The sequence below is a fragment of the Chiloscyllium punctatum genome, chromosome 17, assembly GCF_047496795.1.
Source record: "Chiloscyllium punctatum isolate Juve2018m chromosome 17, sChiPun1.3, whole genome shotgun sequence".
NCBI classification, from domain to species: Eukaryota; Metazoa; Chordata; class Chondrichthyes; order Orectolobiformes; family Hemiscylliidae; genus Chiloscyllium; species Chiloscyllium punctatum.
In genome coordinates this window covers 60,953,871-60,975,874 of record NC_092755.1, presented here as the reverse complement: position 1 = coordinate 60,975,874, position 22,004 = coordinate 60,953,871, and the positions used below count along the sequence as shown (strand labels likewise).

General features: G+C 41.1%; 1 protein-coding gene across 1 annotated transcript; it reads left to right on the top strand.

Annotated features, from left to right (window-relative positions):
* Positions 1–4,290: 4,290 nt before the first annotated feature.
* hspb8 (heat shock protein b8) lies at positions 4,291–21,710 on the top strand. Its single transcript, XM_072587293.1, has 3 exons — positions 4,291–4,957; positions 6,048–6,111; positions 21,235–21,710. The coding sequence occupies exons 1-3, from the start codon at positions 4,558–4,560 to the stop codon at positions 21,404–21,406; spliced, it is 636 nt and encodes a 211-aa protein (XP_072443394.1). The 5' UTR covers positions 4,291–4,557; the 3' UTR covers positions 21,407–21,710.
* Positions 21,711–22,004: the final 294 nt, after the last annotated feature.

Below are 22,004 nucleotides of genomic sequence, written 5' to 3'. Positions count from 1 at the left end.
GACCATAATCCCAAACTAAATTAGTCCCACCTGCCTGCGCATGGCCCATACCCCTCCAAACATTTGTTAATCATGTAAATACCTTTTAAACATTGTAACTGTAGCTGCTTCCACCACTTCCTCTGGAAGTTCATTCCACACACAAACTCTACTCTATGTAAAATAAATTGCCCCCATGTCTTTTTTAAAACTTTCTCCTCTCACCTTAAAAATATTCACCCTAGTTTTGAAATCTCCCACCCTTGGGAAAGACATCTTATTTATACCCCTCATGATTTTATAAACCTTTATAAGGTCACCCCTCAATCTCGTATGCTCCAATGAAAAAAGTCCCAGCCTATACAGTGTCTCCTTAGAACTCAACTCTCCAACATCCAGCCAACATTCTGGTAAATCTCCTCTGTACAGCCTCAATATAACAGCCCAACTCCTATACCAAAGGCAAGCATGCTAAACCCTTTCTTAACCATCCTATCTGTATCTGATGCATACTTCAAAGAATTATGTGCCTAAACCTCTGGATCTCTCTCTTCTACAACATTACTTAAGGCACTACTTTTAATTGCATAAGGCTTGCCTTTATTTGTTTTACCAAAATGCAATACCTCACATTTACCCAAATTAAACTCCATTTGCCACTCTTCACCCCATTGGCCCATCTGATCAAGATCCCTTTGTAATCTTAGTTAAAAATCACACAACACCAGGTTATAGTCCAACAGGTTTAATTGGAAGCACACTAGCTTTCGGAGCGACGCTCCTTCATCAGGTGATTGTGGAGAGCTCGATTGTAACACAGAATTTATAGCCTCCAAGAATCTCCAAGAAGATTGCACATATCGACACAGACATCAAGTTTCTACAGGCTATAAATTCTGTGTTACAATCGAGCCCTCCACAATCACCTGATGAAGGAGCGTCGCTCCGAAAGCTAGTGTGCTTCCAATTAAACCTGTTGGACTATAACCTGGTGTTGTGTGATTTTTAACTTTGTACACCCAGTCCAACACTGGCATCTCCAAATCATTTATAATCTTAGATAACCTTCTTTGCTGGCCACTATATCAATAATTTCAGTGTCATCTGCAAACTTACTAACTATGCTTTCTATATTCTCATTTAAATCATTTATATAAATGACAAACAAAAGTGGAACCAACACCAGTTCCTGTGGAACACTGTTGGTCACAGACCTTCATTCTGAAAAAGAACGCTCCAACATATCTCTGTCACTTGTTTATAAAACATTTTTATATCCAATTGGCAAGCTCACTCTGAGTCTCAAACTATCTAACTTTATTAATTAGTCTATCTTGCCGAACCTTGCCAAAGGTTTTACTAAAGTCCAAGTAAACAAATTCTTCTGCCCTGCCCTCACCAATCTTATCGGTTACCTCCTCAAAAAAAACTCAATCAAATTTGTGAGACATGATTTGGTGACAAAGATGATACATTCTTTCCCTGCAGTTTTATTTAGCTCATGCCAAATTCCTTTATCCTGTTTACCCTTTTCTTAATTATTAATATAGACTCCTTTTCAACACTGACATTAAAAGAAGCTTAAGAACACTTTTGATAAGGTCCCACATATGAATTTAATAAGCAAAATTAGAGCACAAGAGTTTGAGGGATCATATACAGGCACAGATTCTGTCCATGGTTATGGAGAGATTCCTGATGAAGGGCTCATGCCCAAAATGTCGATTCTCCTGCTCCTCGGATGCTGCCTGACCTGCTGTTCTTTTACAGCACCACATTCTCGACTCTGATCTCCTGCATCTGCAGTCCTCACTTTCTCCTATGGAGAGAAAACAAACAGTAGGAATAAACAGGTATTTTCCGATTGGTAAGCTGTGACTGAGACCAGTGCTCAGCCTCAGTTGAAAACAATTCATATCAAACACGTTAGATTTGTAGTGCAATATTTTCATGTGTGTTGATGATGCAGAACCAGGTAGAAAGGAGGGCTGTGAGGAGAATTCAAAGAAGCTAAGGGGAATTTAGACAGGTTAAATAAGTGGACAAGAGTATAACGAGGAAAAATCTGAAATTATGCACTTTGATAAGAAAAACAGAAATAAAGAAATATTCTTAACTTGTGAGAAATTGGGAATTGTTAATGCCCTCGTTCATAATTGTGATAAAAGGTGCATGATATATATTAGGGAGTTTCATTTATAAATAGAAGCAATTTGGTCAGTTCTGTAAAGATATCTTTGTTAGAAAGGTCAGAAATCATTTGGAACATGAACCAAATGCATCATTTCCAAGTAGGTATGTGACTTCAGTCAAGTGCCTGGCAGAACACTTGTGATGTTACTGGATGGAATGTTTATAAATAGACCAGAGGCCATTCATTTCACTTTTGATTTCACTTCAGTTCAGAAGAATCAGGAGTTCTATTCAGAAAGGAGAGCAATGTTCTTGTTGCAGGAGAATCAAGTTTTTCAATTTAGCTCAGAGCATCCAGTCAACCTGATGGAAATGGATTTTGTTTTGTGAAACTTCCAAGCTGGGAGAGCTTGGTTAGATGTCTTCATGTTGTTAGATCTGAAAAATTCAGGCCATCTGAATTGTGAAAGGTTCATGCCATCATACACAGAAAAGAATTGCATAACTAGTTTCAGCAATCCTAAGAAAAGGATCTGAGAAGTTAGGTTCTGTTGTTAGAGAACATCTACAGTCGTATGTGAATATACTTTCAAAACTAACTACCATGGTAAGCAAGTGCAAAAATCAAACACATGATCTATCAAGTCATGGTTCATCCTGATTCCTGGGCTTGGCAGTGTCACCATCAACTGGGGCCATAACAGAAGTCACCAAAAGCTAATATTCAGGTATTGTTCAGGAAAAGAAATGCCATCATGCATTTTATGGCAAAAGGATTTGACTACAAGAGGAAAGATGTCTTGTTGCAACTGTATAGAGCCTTGGTGAGAGTGTGCCTGGAGGATTGTGCACAGTTTTGGTCTCCCTACCTTAGAAACCTTACCTCTCATAGAGGAAGTGTAATGCTCATGAGACTGATCCCTAAATGACACAACTGACTTATTAGGAGAGATTGAGGAGTTTGGGCCAATGTTTCTGTACTTTGGAAGAATGAGCATTGATCTCATTATGGCATACAAAACCCTCAGGGGTGGGGTGGGGGGGGGTGGGTGGTGGCAGCGTAACAAGGTATATGCAGGGTGGGTGACTTGGTTAACAGAACCAGAATAAAAGGCAAGTCATTTAGTGCCTGTACTGTAATTAGGTGGAATTTCTTAACTCAGAAGATGATGAATCTTTGGAATGATTGATCCCAGAGGGCTGTGGAGGCTCATTGTTGAGGCTCATTCAAAATAGGGATCAATAGATTTCCAGATATTAACAATATCAAGGATATGGGGAAAATGTGGGAAAGTAGTGGTGAGGTAGATCAGCTGTGATGGTGCAGGCTTGAGTGGCCAAATAGCCTATTTTCACTCCTGTTTTTATATTGCTACAACTCCTGTAACAATTTTGGAGACAGCTAGATGGATGTGATGTTGTTTTCATGTTGTAAGGCTGTGAGATTCACAATCAGTGTTAATGATGGAACCCCTGCCAACATAAACATTTAAGAATGGTTAAGTAGGTGAGTCAAAGGGGATGAAAAAGAGATAAATAATTATAATGCTCATTAACGGGTTAACTTATTTGGGTGGTCAACCTCTATCTGGGCCGTTTGAGCTGAATAACTTGTGACAGTTTCCTTTATTAACACTCCTCCATAGACCATCATCCAGAACCCATGGAATTGCTCCTTCCTGTAGACAAAGAAAATCTGTGGAGCCACAGAATGATGATTTGAAAATAATCCCCTGTATGTGGAGTGCTGCGAGACACTTCCGAGCAACTGATCCAACGTGGGCGTAATGCGTTCCTCTGGCTATTTGTTTTCCACAGGAAAACAGGCCCAGTTCTGGATTGAGCTAATTGATGCTTGGAGAGGGGCTTTCCTTGTGAACGCCTCATCGACCTGTCAGCATTGAATGGGGTTGGGAATGTTCACTGTCATCTCAAGCGCCACTGTCGCCCTTGTACTTTTCTGGAGTTTGAACAGAAAGGGCGCAGCTCCCTAACTGCTGGGGGGGGGGGGGGGAATATCACATTGCACGACTTTAAATGAAGTCATTCTTTAAGGTTTCCAGGCACTTCGAGAAACATTGAGGGATGCGGGAACGCAGAGGGGTGTAATGCTTTTGAATCAAGTGCATACCCCAGCCAACACTCCGGGCTAGTAAACAAGGATGACTCGGAGTTGCTTTAAATAGGCTATGAGGAGGAGGCAGTCCTGAGCTCCTCTGCTAACTCAGGCTATGGCTAAACTTGGTCAGTTCACGTAAGAGGGGCCTGATCCTCCCCAGGGGAACGTCAGATTCCTTTCAATTGCTCATAGATCAGATTAAACAGATGACAACTGGCGATTGCCTCAGCTCCTGCAAAAAACAAACAAGTATAAAGCCTGGGGCCACACGACCGGGAAAGGGTCAGAGGACTTTCTGGAGGTTCTAGAGAAGACCAGAAGCAGTGATGGCCGAGAGTCAGGTCCCATTTTCCTGCCAGGTGCCCGGGAGACACAGGAGCAGCAGGGACCCTTTCCGAGAGCCCGCCTTGTCCTCTCGCTTCCTGGACGATGAGTTCGGCATGCCAACATTTTCCGAGCACTTCACGGCCGACTGGCCCGACTGGGCGAGACCCAGGCTGACCTCGACCTGGCCGGGGCCCCTGAGATCGTCCTTTAACGGGGCGCCTCGGGACTCCTACGGCCCGGCGCCTCCCCACTACACGGCCCGTTACACCGGCTACCCCGAGGCCAAGAGCCCACCCAGCATCAACCCGGGCGAACCCTGGAAGGTGTGCGTTAACGTCAAGAGCTTCGCCCCCGAAGAGCTCACCATCAAAACCAAGGATGGCTTCGTGGAGATATCGGGTAGGCCGGGAGGAAGGCGAGGTTTGGGGGAGGGATGGTGGTGGTGGTTCCACAAGGAGAGGTCACACAAAAGCTGAGTGAAGGTCAGAGAGAGAGAGAGAAGAGAGAGAGTTCTGTCTTCTATCCTCACCCCTCAAACCAGTCCACTCAAGGAGGTGAGGGTGCATCCGAGTGAGGAGAGAATAGACCAAAACAAATCAGTTACAATTACTTCATTCCTCACTTTTCTACTAAGACTTGCTGACTCATGGTGTATAAAAAACATGGGGGTGGGGAACGAAATGCTGGACAAACTCAGATTTGTAGATTCTATTTCGAATAATAAATTCTACGAGTTTGTCAAGTGGGATGGGATGAGGAGACAGACCGAAATAAATCAGTTCAAATTATTTAATTCCTCACCTCTACCAACACTTGCTGAGACCTGTTAGATAAAACACGGGGAGGGAGATGCCGAACAAAGTCACAGGTTCTGTTCGAAACATCGATTCTATGAGTTTATCCAGCATTTGGTGTGTGTGTGTGTGTGTGTGTGTCCCACTGTCATGTTTTATATAACAAGGACAACTTACTTTCCTTAAGTTAATGACATGGTGTCAAAAGTAAAAGAAAAAGTTGCACATTATTTTTTTCTCTCAGCAGGCTCTGAGTAAATGTAAGACAAGAGATTAGACAGAATGTTAAAATAAAAACTTTTGATGCTTCTGCGGACTGTCGGATAGTTGTTTTGCAGAAAACACAAGGGGACGTAGAATGGATGTTATAACTAGTGTAACTGCTGTTAAGAGACGCCAATACTTAAAATTGAGTGGCTGATATTTTCGAAGTTGAAATACTTGCATTGAGGTATGGATCCTGTTCCAGGATTCAGGGACTACAGATAAGCAACAGTCTTAGATCCCAAGGGACACTACAGAGACCGTGTAGCAGACAGTTAGCTAATTGAAAGTAAAACCCACCGCGGGTGAGCAAATTTGGCAAATCTTGAAACTCTCGATCTTGAACAGATTCCTCTTCCAGGCAATTCAAACGTAAGATGTCGCACAGTTTGATTTCCTTTCCTGACCTTTTCCCCTTTGCATCGTTCTAGGAAAACACGAAGAAAAACAAGAAGAGGGAGGAATCGTTTCGAAAAACTTCACCAAAAAAATCCAGTAAGTAGCAGAAAGGATGCACTGGCCAGAAGGGGGAATCAGTGTGAATTTTAAAAGGAGCCGTAAAATCAGCTTGGCGAAGTGTCCGTGGCTTTCCCTTTTTTTAACATGTGCGTAACTTTAATGTTCAGTCATGGGTCTTACGATATTAGACTGAATAGGCGATGCCAAGAAATGGAGTTCATAAACTTGTGGGAGATTCCTTGCTTGCTGGAGGGAAGGTGAACGCCTTATTTGGTGATGGAATCGCGCAGACTTTTAACAACAGGTTTTCACAGTGCCCCACAGCCAACAGAAACCAGACGCTCAACTTTGTGTCATAACTGGAACGATCATGCGTTCTGTTGCACTCGCCCCGTTCCCCATGTTTGACTGTCATTTCAAAATGCCGCTGGGTGATGGACTGTCTTGAAACACCTAAAAGTGGATAAATCCCCAAGACCTGATCAGGTGTAGCTGAGAACTCTGTGGGAAGCTAGGGAAGTGACTGCTGGGCCTCTTGCTGAGATATTTGTATCATCGATAGTCAAGGTGCCTGAAGACTGGAGGTTGGCAAACGTGATGCCACTATTTAAGAAGTATGGTAAGGACAAGCCTGGGAACCATAGACCAGGTGGTCGGCAAGTTGTTAGAGGGAATCTTGAGGGACAGGGCATACATGTATTTGGAAAGGCAAGAACTGATTAGGGATAGTCAACATGGTTTTGTGTGGGGGAAATCATGTCCCACAAACTTGATTGAGTTTTTTGAAGTAACAAAGAGGATTGATGAGGACAGAGTGGTGGACGTGATCTATATGGACCTCTAAGCCTTTGACAAGGTTCCCCATGGGAGACTGATTAGCAAGGTTAGATCTCATGGAATACAGGGAGAACTAGCCATTTGGATACAGAACTGGCTCAAAGGTAGAAGACGGAGGGTGGCAGTGAAGGGTTGATTTTCAGACTGAAGGCCTGTGGTCAGTGGAGTGCCACAAGGATCTGTGCTGTGTCCACTACTTTTCATCATTTATATAAATGATCCGGATATGAGCATATGAGGTATAGTTTGTAAGTTTTCAGATGACACCAAAATTAGAGGTGTAGTGGACAGTGAAGATGGTTATCTCAGATTACAACAGGATCTTGATCAGATGGGCCAATGGGCTGAGGAGTGGCAGATGGAGTTTAATTCAGATAAATACAAGGTGCTGCATTTTCGGAAAGGCAAATCAGGGCAGGGCTTATACACGTAACGGTAAGGTCATAGGGAGTGTTGCTGAACAAAGAGACCTTGGAGTGCAGGTTCATAGCTCCTTGAAAGTGGAGTCGCAGGTAGATAGGACAGTGAAGAAGGCATTTGGTATGCTTTCCTTTATTGGTCAGAGTATTGAGTACAGGAGTTGGGAGGTCATGTTGCAGCTGTACAGGACATTAGTTAGGCCAGTTTTGGGATATTGCATGCAATTCTGGTTTCCTTCCTATTGGAAGGATGTTGTGAAACTTGATAGGGTTCAGAAAAGAATTACAAGGATGTTTCCAGGGTTGGAGCGACAGGGAGAAGTTGAATTGGCTAGGGGCTGTTTTCCCTTGGGGCACCGCAGACTGAGGGGTGACCTTATAGAGACCTTATAAAATCATGAGGGGCATGGATAGGATAAATAGACAAGGTCTTTTCCCTGGGATGGGGGAGTCCAGAACTAGAGGGCATAGGTTTAGGGTGAGAGGGGAAAGATACAAAAGAGATCTAAGGGGCAACTTTTTCACACAGAGGGTGGTACCTGTATGGAATGAGCTGCCAGAGGATGTGGTGGAGGCTAGTACAATTGCAGCATTTAAAAGGCATCTGGATGGGTATATGAATAGGAATGGTTTGGAGGGATATTGGCTGGGTGCTGGCATGTGGGACTAGATTGGGTTGGGATATCTGGTCAGTATGGACAAGTTGGACTAAATGGTCTGTTTCCATGCTGTACATCTCTATGATTCTATGACTAGTGGACTCAGGGTGCTCAAGGCATCAGTATCCAGAATGCTTGAAGATCTCTGTCCGGTCCCCAATTCCTCTTCTCATTGACCATTACTATCCACTGACCCCCCTCCTTTGACTGACTGAACTGGTCCTCACCCTGAACAACTCTTTCCAATCCTCCCACTTCCTCCAAACCAAAGGAACAGCCATGGGCACCCGCATGGGCCCCAGCTATGCCTGCCTCTTCGTAGTATATGTGGAACAGTCCATCTTCTGCAGCTACACTGGCACCACCCCCCACCCTTTCCTCTGCTACATCGATGACTGTATCGGCGCTGCCTCATGCTCCCACAAAGAGGTTGAACAGTTCATCCACTTTACCAACACCTTCCACCCCAACCTCAAATTTACCTGGACCATCTCAGACTCCTCCTTCCCCTTCCTAGACCTTTCCATTTCTATCTCGGGCGACCGAATCAACACGGACATTTACTATAAACCGACCGACTCCCACAGCTACCTAGACTACACCTCCTCCCACCCTGCCCCCTGTAAAAATGCCATCCCATATTCCCAATTCCTCCGTCTCCGCCGCATCTGCTCCCAGGAGGACCAGTTCCAATACCGAACAACCCAGATGGCCTCCTTCTTCGAAGACCGCAATTTCTCCCCAGACGTGGTTGATGATGCTCTCCACCGCATCTCCTCCACTTCCCGCTCCTCCGCCCTTGAACCCCACCCCTCCAATCGCCACCAGGACAGAACCCCACTGGGCCTCACCTACCACCCCGCCAACCTCCATATACATCGTATCATCTGTCGTCATTTCCACCACCTCCAAACGGACCCCACCACCAGGGATGTATTTCCCTCCCCTCCCCATCAGCGTTCCGAAAAGACCACTCCCTCCGTGACTCCCTCTTCAGGTCCACATCCCCCACCAACCCAACCTCCACTCCTGGCACCTTCCCCTGCAACCACAAGAAATGCAAACTTGTGCCCACACCTCCCCCCTTACTTCTCTCCAAGGCCCCAAGGGATCCTTCCATATCTGCCACAAATTCATCTGCACCTCCACACACATCATTTACTGCATCCGCTGCACCCGATGTGGCCTCCTCTATATCGGGGAGACAGGCCGCCTACTTGCGGAACATTTCAGAGAACACCTCTGGGACACCCGGACCAACCAACCCAACCACCCTGTGGCTCAACACTTCAACTCCCCCTTCCACTCCACCAGGGACATGCAAGTCCTTGGACTCCTCCATCGCCAGATCATAGCAACACGACGGCTGGAGGAGGAATGCCTCATCTTCCACCTGGGAACCCTCCAACCACAAGGGATGAACTCAGATTCCTCCAGTTTCCTCATTTCCCCTCCCCCCGCCTTGTCTCAGTCCCAACCCTCGAACTCACCACCACCTTCATAACCTGCAATCTTCTTCCTGACCTCTCCGCCCCCACCCCCACTTCGGCCTATCACCTTTACCTTATCACCCTCACCTCAACCTCCTTCCACCTATCGCATTTCCAACGCCCCTCCCCCAAGTCCCTCCTCCCTACCTTTTATCTTAGCCTGCTTGGCACACTTTCCTCATTCCTGAAGAAGGGCTCATGCCCGAAACGTCGATTCTCCTGCTCCTTGGATGCTGCCTGACCTGCTGCGCTTTTCCAGCAACACATTTTCAGCTCATTACTATTGATTGCCATATCTCACATGGCACAGGCTGGGGTGAAAATTACTTTATGGTACATAATTCAACTATCCACAACTCCAAATGAAAATGTTGTCCAGTTTATATTAAAGATACTGATGCCTTTGGTAACATGACAACAGAGGACGATCATGTGAACAAAAAAATGCACTTACAAATGCATGGTAAAGCTTTGGAGTCATGAACATACAGTGGCCATAGTCCTGCCAGACCGTAGTGCAGATCAATCATTAGACAGAAAGAAAGACAAGTGGTGGTTGTTTTATCAGAGGGTCACCATGCTTTAGTGAGGGGACAAATTGAGAAGGAGAATCTTTGTGGTAACATCAGCTGCTGCGGAAATTGATGCTGCTTCCATCACTCTTCATTGCAAACCAGCTGGCCAGACAACTGAGCTGACCAATTCCTCAAGTAATGAGGTAATGAAGTAAAAACAGGAAATGCTGGAGACAGCTGAAATGTTGGGCACAATTTTAAGGTTGTGCCAGTGGATGGGTTTTCATTGAGATAAAACCTTACATACTAACCCTTGTTTTTCTCTCAAATACTGCAAATCCAGCAAAATAATTCCAACATGTTCTGTTATTATTTTTTATTTTACACTTCCAGCATCCGCATGATATGTTTTTCTATTCGGAGAATGATCTATGTTTAATTCAATTTTTTTAAAATTGTAATTGTAACTGATAAATAGACATAATGAATATTATATGTTTCCTTGGAACAGATACTTCTTGTTACAATTGAAACTTTCAGACATAAGAGATACATCAACTGAATTGAACTCTTAAGATTAGAAACAAAAATAGCAAACAATTACAAATCCATTTAAACACATCGGGAATTTTCCTCCCTAATTTGTATTCAATACACTTACATTTATGACTTCACTACAAATGATGAACACAGCAAATATTCAGTCAGATAATTTCATGTTTAAACAGTCAAAATAAGCGATTATGACTTGTACAATCTGAGACTTGTGAGAGAAGTTAAAAACAATTAGTTTTAACTTTAAGCAGTAGGTTAATATATCTATCCAGAATGATGTCATGCACGTGAAGTGTAGTTTTGCTTTTAATTGCAATTTACATCTTCATAATTTTTCCAAATCACAGAGTTGTCAAAATTTTTCTCACAGACACAATGTTCCTTTAATAAAATATATTATTCTTCACAGTTTTCATGGATAAATAATGAACTCCCACTACATTTTATGAGAACAGATTCAATTTCTAAAGCATTAGGCAGACTTTGTACAGTTAATTGGGTAAAATCAAGAATCTTGAGAACAAATGCTTTTACTTAAAGGTTTGTTTCCTAATGAATAACGTTTATTAAAGGGAAATTGGCTGTGAATGAGTTATAAAGTCAGTACGTCACGGAAGGAAGTCATTCAACCAATCAGGTTAATGCCGGCTCTCCATAAAGCACTCAGTCAAAAATAAGCACTACCACAGTTAGGCGGTAGTGTGGAGGTTAAGAGAGAAAAAAAATAAAAAGGAGAGTTACGTTAGGAAAAAAAAGAAAAGAAAAAAAAAACACTCAGTCCCACTTCGCTATTATATACCCATAGCTCAGCATGTTTGTTTCCCTCACATACCTATCTAAATTCCTTTCAAAAACCATTCATCCTTTCCACTTTCACTACCTTCATTGCTTGTAAGTTTCAGAACACTTCTCTTTGCTGTGCAAAGGCATTATTTTTCAGAACCCTTGTATCTGTCTTGTCCTTATGTCTATGTCCACTAATCCATGGGAACAGCTTTACCTTGTTGACCTTATCTTAACCTGTGTTAATTATGTACGCCTCTATCAAATCTCCCCTCAGCCTCCTTTACCCAAATAAAAATAATCCCAGCCTCTCCAGTGGAACTTTCTAACTAAATTTCCATACTCTTACAACCATCTGATAATATTCAATACATTGTCTCAAAGATCTTAACATCTTAAACTGTGGTGACCAGAACTTAATAGAATACTCCAGTTGTGACCTAGCCAAAAGTTTTACAGAGAATTCAGCAAAACCTCTACTTTTGCTTCAATGTCCTTATTTATGAAGCTCAAATCCCATATGCTTTGTTAAGGATTCAATACATCCTTGAACCTTCAAAGATCTATGCATATGAACAGCAGATATTTCTGCATGTGTAAACCTGTTTAGAGTATGCCATTGCTTCTTCCTATCCCTTCTGTCAAAATGCATCACCTCACACTTCTTCACATTAAATTCCATTTACCGCTTGTTGGCCCATTGTGTCAGCCTATCTATGCCTTGTTACAGTCAACTCATATCATTCTCTGTCTGTCATTTGGCAATTTTGGTATTGTCAGCAAATTTTCAACATTTCCGCTGTATTCCAATGTCCAAGTCATAAATGTTGATCATATACTCAAGGATGAAAAATAGCCATTCAATACAACTCACTAATATTCATCCCTAAGCAAATCTTTTTACCCAAATTGACACCAAGCCACCAGTTCCATTAGCCTCAAAGTTGTAGACCAGTACCTAATGTAGGACTTCAACAAGTGCTTTCTAAAAATGCAACATAGATAATCTCCATTGTATTTCTTCATCAATCGTCTGTTACTTCAACATATTCAATTAGTCAAATGTGACTGAACACCCTGCTGGCTCTCTGTAATTAATTTAAAACTCACAAACCCTTATTAAATTTTCCCCTATTTCTAAAACCTTGCCCACCACTGATGTTAAAATGGATTGCCTGTAGTTACAAGGAATGTCCTTATACTTTTTTCTTTTATTACATTTGTCACTTTCCCATATCTATGGATGATTAAAATAATACTACAAGTACCCTACTATCTCTTCCTCCCATTTTCCTTCAGCAACTTAGGATTTCAGACATCTGTACTCAGTGAATTATCCACTCGAAGTATAATCAGCCTTTCTGGTACATCCTGCCTAACAATCTTAATGTTTACCATATACTGTACACTTCTACTGATATTTTGTCAGCATTCTTTTCACTAGGAAACACCTATTGGTAGCATTCACTAAGTATTCTGTATTTTCTCTGTGTCTCTAAGAACACATCACCAAACGTAGCACCCTATTTGTCCCTAATATGCCTCAATTCACCTTTTACTACCTACTTCTTATCAGTGGAAATATTTTGGGCTGCTTTTCATGTTGACGACTCGTCTTTTCTCATATGCTGTCTTTGCCAGTCTTGCTTTCCTCTTCACTTTTGCTCTCAAATTATATTTTACTTGCTTCTAATTGAAGAATTCACCTGACGTGCATTTCCTCTGTCTTCTTTTTGTATTTCATCAGATGATCTATCTCCCTTGTCATTTAAGGACTCTTGACTTTGGATCTCCCATCTTCCACCCTTGTTAGAATAACCCAAGATTGTACATTTAACAGCCCTTTTTTAGAGATCACTTTTTGTTTTTTCATAGTTTTTACTGTTAAACTTTCACTTTATCCTGGCTTGATCCATTTTCATCTTGTTCAATTTAGCCCTCTAATTTAGAAATTCTGCTTTATGTTGTTCCTTGGTCTCCTCTGTTGCTAATCTAACTTTATGATGCAATAATCACTCTTACTCGAGTGCTTCCCCACAGCCACTTAGTCTGTCTTATTCCCCAAAATCAGATCTTCCTAAAGAAGAAAGTTCAGCAACTCTCCTTTTTTTCCTTTACTCCAAATTAATATCACCACTCAATGGTTCTTGTTCATCTCTGTGATTTCACTGCAAGCTTGATTCTTGCTCGTTATCCAAAGGTCTTTAAGGATTTCCCCAATAATGTGATCCTACCTTTTTTTCTGTTCAGCTCTAACCAAATGAATTTTATCCTTGTTTCATCAAGAACTCTTCTGTCTTTTCAACAATGTCTTCTCTAACTCATATTGCATCCCCACTATCCCTTTTTCTTGCCTGTTTTTTTCAGAACACTTTGTACCTATGAATATTAAGGGCACAGTCCTCACAATTTTTAAGCCTTGTTTCCATTGACGCCACCACATTATATTCCTATAAGCCTATTTTTCCTTGTAGCTCACCAACTTTATTCACTGCACTTTATGTGTTTACACACGTATAGTCAAAAGGTTGTCTCTGTAATTCTTGTAGCCTTTCTTAATCTGCTCCTATCTAATATGGGTACTACTTCATTCTTTATTATTATGCAATACTCTCAATCCTTTATGCTACTTATTCCTTTTTTTCTATATCTAAATCAAGGTGCCCATCCCCTGCCAAATTGGTTTAAACTCCCTCCAACCCACTAATGGACCTCCATGAAAGGACATTGTTTCCAGTCCTGTTGAGACCCAACCCATTCTTTATCTTCTGCCTCAGAACTGATCCTAATGTCCTAAGAATTTGAAATTCTTCCTCCTGCATCATGCCTCAAGCTACACCAGAATCTGTTCATCTTCCCAATTCAACATGACAGCATCTTCCAAATCTACAACCACTGCTTGAAAGTTCCTCTCAAAGCCACTCACCATCTTGATTGGAAGTATATCGCCCTTTCTTCAGTGTCACTGAGTCACAGTCCTAGAACTAGCTCACTAATGGCATTGTGGGCCTACCTACACTAAATGGATTGCAATGGTTCAAGAATGCAGCTCACTGTCCCCTCAAGGGCAACTAGGGATGGGCAATAAATGTAACAATGTCCACATGACATGAGTGAACTAAAAACAATCTACTGTTGACATGTAGCACTGAGAGTCATCCAGAGATTACTATCTTTGAGGTCCTACTTCTTAACTTCCTTCCTAGCTGCTGAAAGTCTGACAATAGGACTTTAGTGCCTGCCCTGTCTGCACTTACTGATACCAATGTGTTCTTGCAATTTCTAGATCACTGCCTTCCCCCGAAAAATGCTCTACACCCTCTTTCTAATGTCATTTACCTTGGCGACAGGGAAATTGCACACCATGAAAGCCTTAAAAATAAGAAGTGTTTCACAAATTGCTTTTGTTCAAGAAAAGTAATTAAGGGGCCTGTGTACCAATTTTGTAAAATGGACTATAGCTAAAGTGATATGAAGATGATGATGAACAATATTTAGGCCATATTTGTAAATATCTCCAAACAAAGAAAAATGCAACTTATTTTTAACTCAGTGACAGTGCTTCTTTAGTGAGGTTTGTTAACTTGATTCTTGATGTCCTTGACCTACTGCTTGAGATAAAGTCAATAGTGGAACAGTTGCTCAATCCACTGACTGAGTGGATGATCTGGCTGCTAAAAGAAGGTTTCATGTTTTCACTGTGTTTAGTGTCAGTTGGTTATAGATGGTTATAATTCACAAACAATAACATGGGATTAACAGCTTTTTGTGGAACTTTTAGAGTTAAAACTGCTGTGCCATATAGTTAATGTAGAAAAACATAGAATTAGAAAGAGTCATTCAGTCCACAAAAGTGCATTCCTCCCACACATCATGCTATGAGACCATAAGACCATAAAGAGCAGAAGAAATAGGAACAGGAGTAGGCCATTCGGCCCCTCAGACCTGCTTTGCCATTCAATAGGATCATGAGTGATTGAACATTCGTCATGTCCATTTTCCTGCATTTTCCTATAATCTTTGATTCCCCTTATTCATAGTCATACAGCACGGAAACAGACCCTTCAGTCCAACTAGTCCATTCCGACCGTAATCGCAAACTCAACTAGTCCCACCTGCCTGTGAGTGACCCATATCCCTCCAAACATTTCTTATTTATCTACTTAACTAAATGTCATTTAAACATTGTAACTGTACCCACGTCCAACACTTCCTGTGGAAATTCATTCCACACACGAACTGTGTTAAAAAACAAAATTGCCTCTCATTGCCTTTTTCATAAGTCTCCTCTCACCTTAAAAATATACTCTCAAGTCTTGAAATCCCCCACCCGAGGGAAAAGATTCCTGCTATTCACCTTATCTATATCCCTCATTATTTTGTAAACCTCAATAAGGTCACCTTTTAACCTACTACATTCCAATGAAAGAGTCTCAGCCTATTCAGCCACCTTTTGTAACTCATACTCTCCATTCCTGGTAACATCTTGGTAAATCTCTTCTGAACCCTCTCCATGTTAATTATATCCTTCCTATAACGGACAGCAGAATTCACCAAGAATCTATCCATCTTAACCTGAAATATACACAGGAATTATGACTATAACTGTTAACATTCAGGGATGATAATTTACTTAACCCTTCACAGTTGTCTTGTTTTGTCTCCTTTCTATGTTTTGCCTCTTCCTTTGTCCTCTGTTTACCTGGTACCACTCTGCCATTTTTATTCTGCTCTTCCAGGTCTCCTCCTCTATTTCACTTTCCCTATATCCCTGATTCCATTTGGTTCCTTCTCTAGTTGTCTGACTGAGGCCGAGTCCTTGGCAATCATATCTCACACTAAAGCGAAGTGCTATAGTTTATTTTTATTACAGATGGGGTGAGGAATCCCTCTCTGAGTTTACCTCAGCCAGAACAGCCTGCTGGAATTAACAAAATCCACCCATTAGCTACCTAATCCACTGAGCTAACTCATCCCTGTCTAGAATCTAACAAGAGTAAAGTCCTCATTTATCTGCCAAATACATCAACTACAGCCATTCAAAATGAATCAAGCTCCCTGCTTTCTCTCTGTTCACCTGTACCACCATCTATTTCAGATACTTATCAATCCCAAAAAAATACAATTCTTTGTAGCCATGTATTCTGTTTATGTTGTAATTGTTCAAAGATGTTTCTCCTAAATTTCTCTGCCTCGATTTTAAACATGACCATTCAGTTCTACCTCCAAGTACAGAAAGTAGTAATCCCTACAACAGCTACAAAAAGAGAAGTTGCTGGAAAAGCTCAGCAGGTCTGGCAACATGTGTGAAGAGAAGTCAGAAGCAGAGAAGTGAGGAAGACCTGCTGAGTTTTTCCAGCAAACTTCTGCTTTTGTTTCTGATTTACAACATCTGCAGTTCCTTTGGTTTTTATTAGTAATTTTCTACTCAGCTTATTACATCTCTGCATAATCTTGAAAGCCTCTGTTAAGTTCCCTCTTGGCGACCTCTGCTACAGTATACTTCCTGATGAAGGGCTTATGCCTGAAACATTGACTCTCCTGCTCCTCGGATGTTGCCTGACCGGCTGTGCTTTTCCCAGCACCACACTGTTTACTCTGACTCTCCAGCATCTGCAGTCCTCACTGTCTCCTACAGTGTAAATTATCCCCGTCTCACAATTTTTTCTTTATCTCTAAAGTTTCTCATCCCTAGTATTCTCCATGCGGGATTACCTATTTGGAGTATACGATATCTGTGGCGGTGGTGTCAAGGACAGGCAGCTGAGGTAACCCGGGGAGTAACTAAGTGGATGACTTAACAAAGACTGTTGAACTTATAACTTTATTCTTTTATTTTTCAAGTTTATATTAAGAAGGATTCTTTAGTTAATTATTACCTTATTTCCTTATTTTTCTACTTATTCTGTGAAGGTAATGCTTAACTTTGTTTCTTTTACTTTTTTTGTGTCTATGTTAAAAAGTTAAGCATTGCCTTAACCTTTTACTATTGGTACAAAGTAGTAAAAGAAACAAAGTTAAGCATTACCTTGTTTTTTTTCTAGCTAGGTGCCATGGTACCATGCGTGTCAACATCATATACTTTTCACAGTAGTCTTGTACTTCTGTATTTGAGTACACGTGACAATACAATCTAAATCTAAAAAGGTATATCCATTTGGACATGTCAACTTCCAAGCACAATTAGCAGCCAATCAAGATAGACCAATTAATTGAACATGCTGGGACTGGTTTTAAAATGACAGCAAATCAAAGGCATTATGCCGATAGTTTATGTCACTCAAACAAACCCTCCTTCTTGGTCATCTATGAACATCATAGGCAAGCAAACCTCCCATAAAGGATTGTTCAAGTGCCAAAAATACAGGTTTGAGTAGAATCAGCAAGGCAGACTCTGCTCTGTGGATTACTTTATCTGTGTTGTAGATTTGAGGATATTGAACCAGATTCACGTTGTGAACTAAAAAGGAATTTAGCTGGCTCATCGTCTGGAAGAAGAAAGTTCCTCAGCATTTTATTCTTGGTCATTTGTCTCACCCTGTTCTCAGCCAGTGTTATAAAATTTAATCTTATACCTAGTTGACGGTATAATGTAGATTAATGGCTCACAAAGAGATTTGGATCAATCAATTGCATTGTCTAAGGAAGGGCGACGAATGTTAATGTAGCTACGTGTTTAAGTTGTTTTGAAATGTGCAATGTGAGAAGGTTTGTTCTGGCAAAAGTTGAATGCATTTGGAAATTACATTAATCAATGCACCAAGCATCCAATAAATGTGAACCTGCTCAATATAAGTGGTAATTATTTTCTTGGTCACATTTAAAGGACAGTCATTAACTTGTGGAGGAGACAGTGAGGTCTGCAGACGCTGGAGATCAGAGTTGAGAGTGTGTTGCTGGAAAAGCACAGCAGGTCAGGCAACATCGGAGGAGCAGGAAAATCAACGTTTTGGGCTGGAGCCCTTCATCAGGAATGAGGCAGGGACACTCGGGGGTGGAGAGATAATGGGAGCGGGGTGGGGCTGGGGAGAAGGTAGCTGAGAGTGCAGTAGGTGGATGAAGGTGGGGGTAAAGGTGATAGATCAGAGAGAGGGTGGAGCGGATAGGTGGGAAGGAAGATTGGCAGGTAGGACAGGTCATGAGGGTGGTTCTGGGCTGGCAGGTTGGAATTGGGGTAAGGTGGGGGGAGGGGAAATGAGGAAACTGGTGAAGTCCACATTGATGCCCTGGGTTTGAGGGGTCCCAAGGTGGAAGATAAAGCATTCTTCCTCCAGGCACTGGGTGGAGAGGGAGTGGTGATGGAGGAGGCCAAGGATTAACTTGTCGAGACCCTTTAAAGAACACAACATGTACCAAAGTGCTCTACAGCAAATGCAGTAGTTTCAAAGTATAGTCACTGTTGTCAGAAATGCTTCATTAAGAAGTTCACAAACAGCAGTGCTACTATGACCAGATAACAAGCTTTTTTTGTGACATTGCTTTGATAAATACTGGCAAGGGCACCACAGAGAGCACCCCTGCTCTTTTTTTTTTGAAATTGTTTCATTAGATCTTTTACGTCTGTCTGAGAAAGCAACCAGAGCCTGGCTTTAGCATCTCATCTCAAAGACAGTACCTCCTGACAGTGCAGCATTCCCACAGTCCTGTACTGGACTGTCAGCCTGGATTTCTCATACAGAGGTGAGTTTACTTCTATCTGAGCCACTGATGACACATTTAGCACCATCTTTTTCACTCTGGGCAGCAAATTCCCCCAATAAACCATTCTGATTGGTTCACAAGATAATTCTCAGCTCCGTCTGCAATGAGTATCTTTATTACTGAATATCTTCATTCTCAAGTGCTATGAATACTCGACTTACAAATTTAAAAATAAACTTTTAAAACATTGTGGCTCAGGAATGTGGATTTGTTTTTTTTTCTGGAGCTGCCAGCAATCAGAAGGTTAACACGTTGGTAGGTTCTCTTTGGGTTGCCATGGATGACAAAAACTTGCCTGTGTTTCCTACTTGCTTCAAATCACTGATTCATTGACATTTCTCAATTACATACACAAGCAATTGTTTGCGAAGAATAGCCTGGAAATTCCATAGGATTCTTCCTGTATTTCACAGAAAGTCTTTGGTGAGATTATCTGTCCCTTCTCCTGGCCCCCAGCTCAATGGCAGAAAACAAAACAGCAGCAAAAATATCAGCTTACTTTTAGCTTGGAGTGAAACCATGAAGTCTTATTACATTTATCACTGTGGTGTGTTTATAACATTAAAATCAAGTATTACATAGTAAAATTTCTGTTATTTAGTATCCCACCAACCAGAATATTCTCCCACATAGGATTCTGGGTAATCCAAGATGGAGGATGGGAGATAATTGTGACTGTAAGAGCTGTACCTTTTTTGTGTTTTTTTTTTCACTGTTGGAGCTGATTTCCTCAATTCTTCAGTAATTACTGTTTTATAAGCTGTTCTATTGTATTGTTTTGGAAAAGGCATTTGGATGGGTATATGAATATGAAGAAAATAGGCCAAATGCTGACAAATGGGACTAGATTAATTTAAGAGTTGAACCAAAGGGTTTCTTTCCATGCTGTACATCTCTATGGCTCTATAATTGAAATTTCTTATTTCCCTGCTAGGCATCACTGTTACTCTGTAAAATGATCACTATTGTCTGCCTGAAGCCATGGTAAAGGAAGTGACTGAAGGTTAAAATATTTCTCTCTTAATACTTATAGTAAAGAATTAAAGGTGGAGAGACTCTATGGTTTGTAGCATATGCCAAAGCATGTTTTTTAATTTCACTTCGACTATCACTACAAGCTGCTATGGGATAACTGACATGCTGATTTACTGGCACCAACTGATAGTATGACCATTGCCGTATCATTGTTTCTGTATTTCATGTCAATGACTTTTAATTCAATTTCATAAGGGAGGTGATGGTCTGGTGGTATTATCATTAGACTGTTAATCAAGAGATCCAGAATGTTCTGGGACCTAGGTTCAAATCTCATCATGGCAGATGGTGGAATTTAAATTCAATAAAAAAAGAATAGCCTGGAATTAGCAGTCCCATGATGACCATGAATCCATTGTGGATTGTTGTAAAAACCTATTTAGTTCACCAATGTCCTTTAGGAAAAGAAATTGCCATCTGGTCTACATATGACTCTAGACCCACAGCAATGTGGTTAATTCTTTTAAGTTTTGGTGACACCCTCAGCCCATGAATTTATTAAAAAAAATTGAGTGCAAAATAAATTCTGATTCTTATGAAAATGTTCTCTGTTTCTATTTCCACAGCTGCTGTCTGATTTTGTAAGTGTTTCCAGCATCTTCTTGTTTTTCATCCAGATTTTCAGCGTCCATACTATTTTGCTGTTGATTTCTCATTGCAGCTCCAATAACTGTTGGGTGCCATTGCAAGACTGAACACAGATTTGTCTTTCTATCTCACATTTTAACTTTGCTGAAGATATTTTTGCACGAGAAACATATATTTTGAAGTTGAATCTGCTACATTTCTAACATGCTTCAGCTATTATAAATGGCATTGTGTAAAACACAAATGAAACACAACAAAATTGTATCAAGTGTAGCGGTTAGTTAGCTCAGTTGACTGGTTTGCAATGCACAATAATGCCATCTCAAATCCTGCACCAGCTGAGTTTACCATGATGGAATCTTCTTCTCAACCTCTCCCCTCACCTGAGGTGTGGTGACCCTCAGGTTAAACCACCAGCAGTCACCCCTCACTGTCTCATGGGATAGTAGGATTACGACAATTTAACCTTTATATTCATTATGTGTTAGACATAAAACTGAAGTGCAGAACTAAGTCAGGGTTGCAGAATTTGGTGTGAAAGCTTTGCTCAATATTGTGTCACTCTCTGCCTCTCCAGGTTGCCCATCGAAGTTGACCCTGTGACAGTTTTTGCGTCCTTGTCTCCTGAAGGAGTCTTAATTATTGAAGCTCCCCCTGTGAGACCACCTTGCTATTTCTATGGTGATGACAGCATGAGCATTGATGCAGAAGAAAATGGATTGAGAGGCCAAGAACAGACTGTTTCTTAATCCTAACCACTAGAAAATCTCCTGTCAGAATTTGCCAAGAAAAGGAAATTACCTTCAGAAGAGTCAGCAAGAACTGTATATACATCATTGTTTGTTTACTTTGATACTTCTAGATAGTCTTACAGAAGATATTGATCTGTTTTGGTCTATTTTGTATATGAGAAGAAAACTGTACATTGATTGGATTTGTTTTGCACAATAGCATATATTTTATATGCTAGATATAGTAGAGTGGTTCAATATTGATTCTCCTGAAAAGTTCGTTTAATTGTTGATTTTTGAATAAAAGTTAGGTTGGAAAGTATTTTCCTCTGTTAATATTCTGTGATTCTTTTGAATTTATTGACACAAAGCAAGTGGTCTGGGTCAGATTATAGATTTCCACTAGATTTTTGGGTTCTAATTCCAAACAGATAGAATGAAAGCCTCCACTACCCGTGCTTGTAAATATTTAACATGAGCCACGTTTGGATTGCTTGAATAAAGGCAATGGATCCAGAGATCAGACCATCTTTAAAGACAGCAATAATTGATCCTAATTTGGATAAGAATGGACTCCTGAGATTCCTCAACTGGTGCAAAAAGGGTTGTCCGTGGA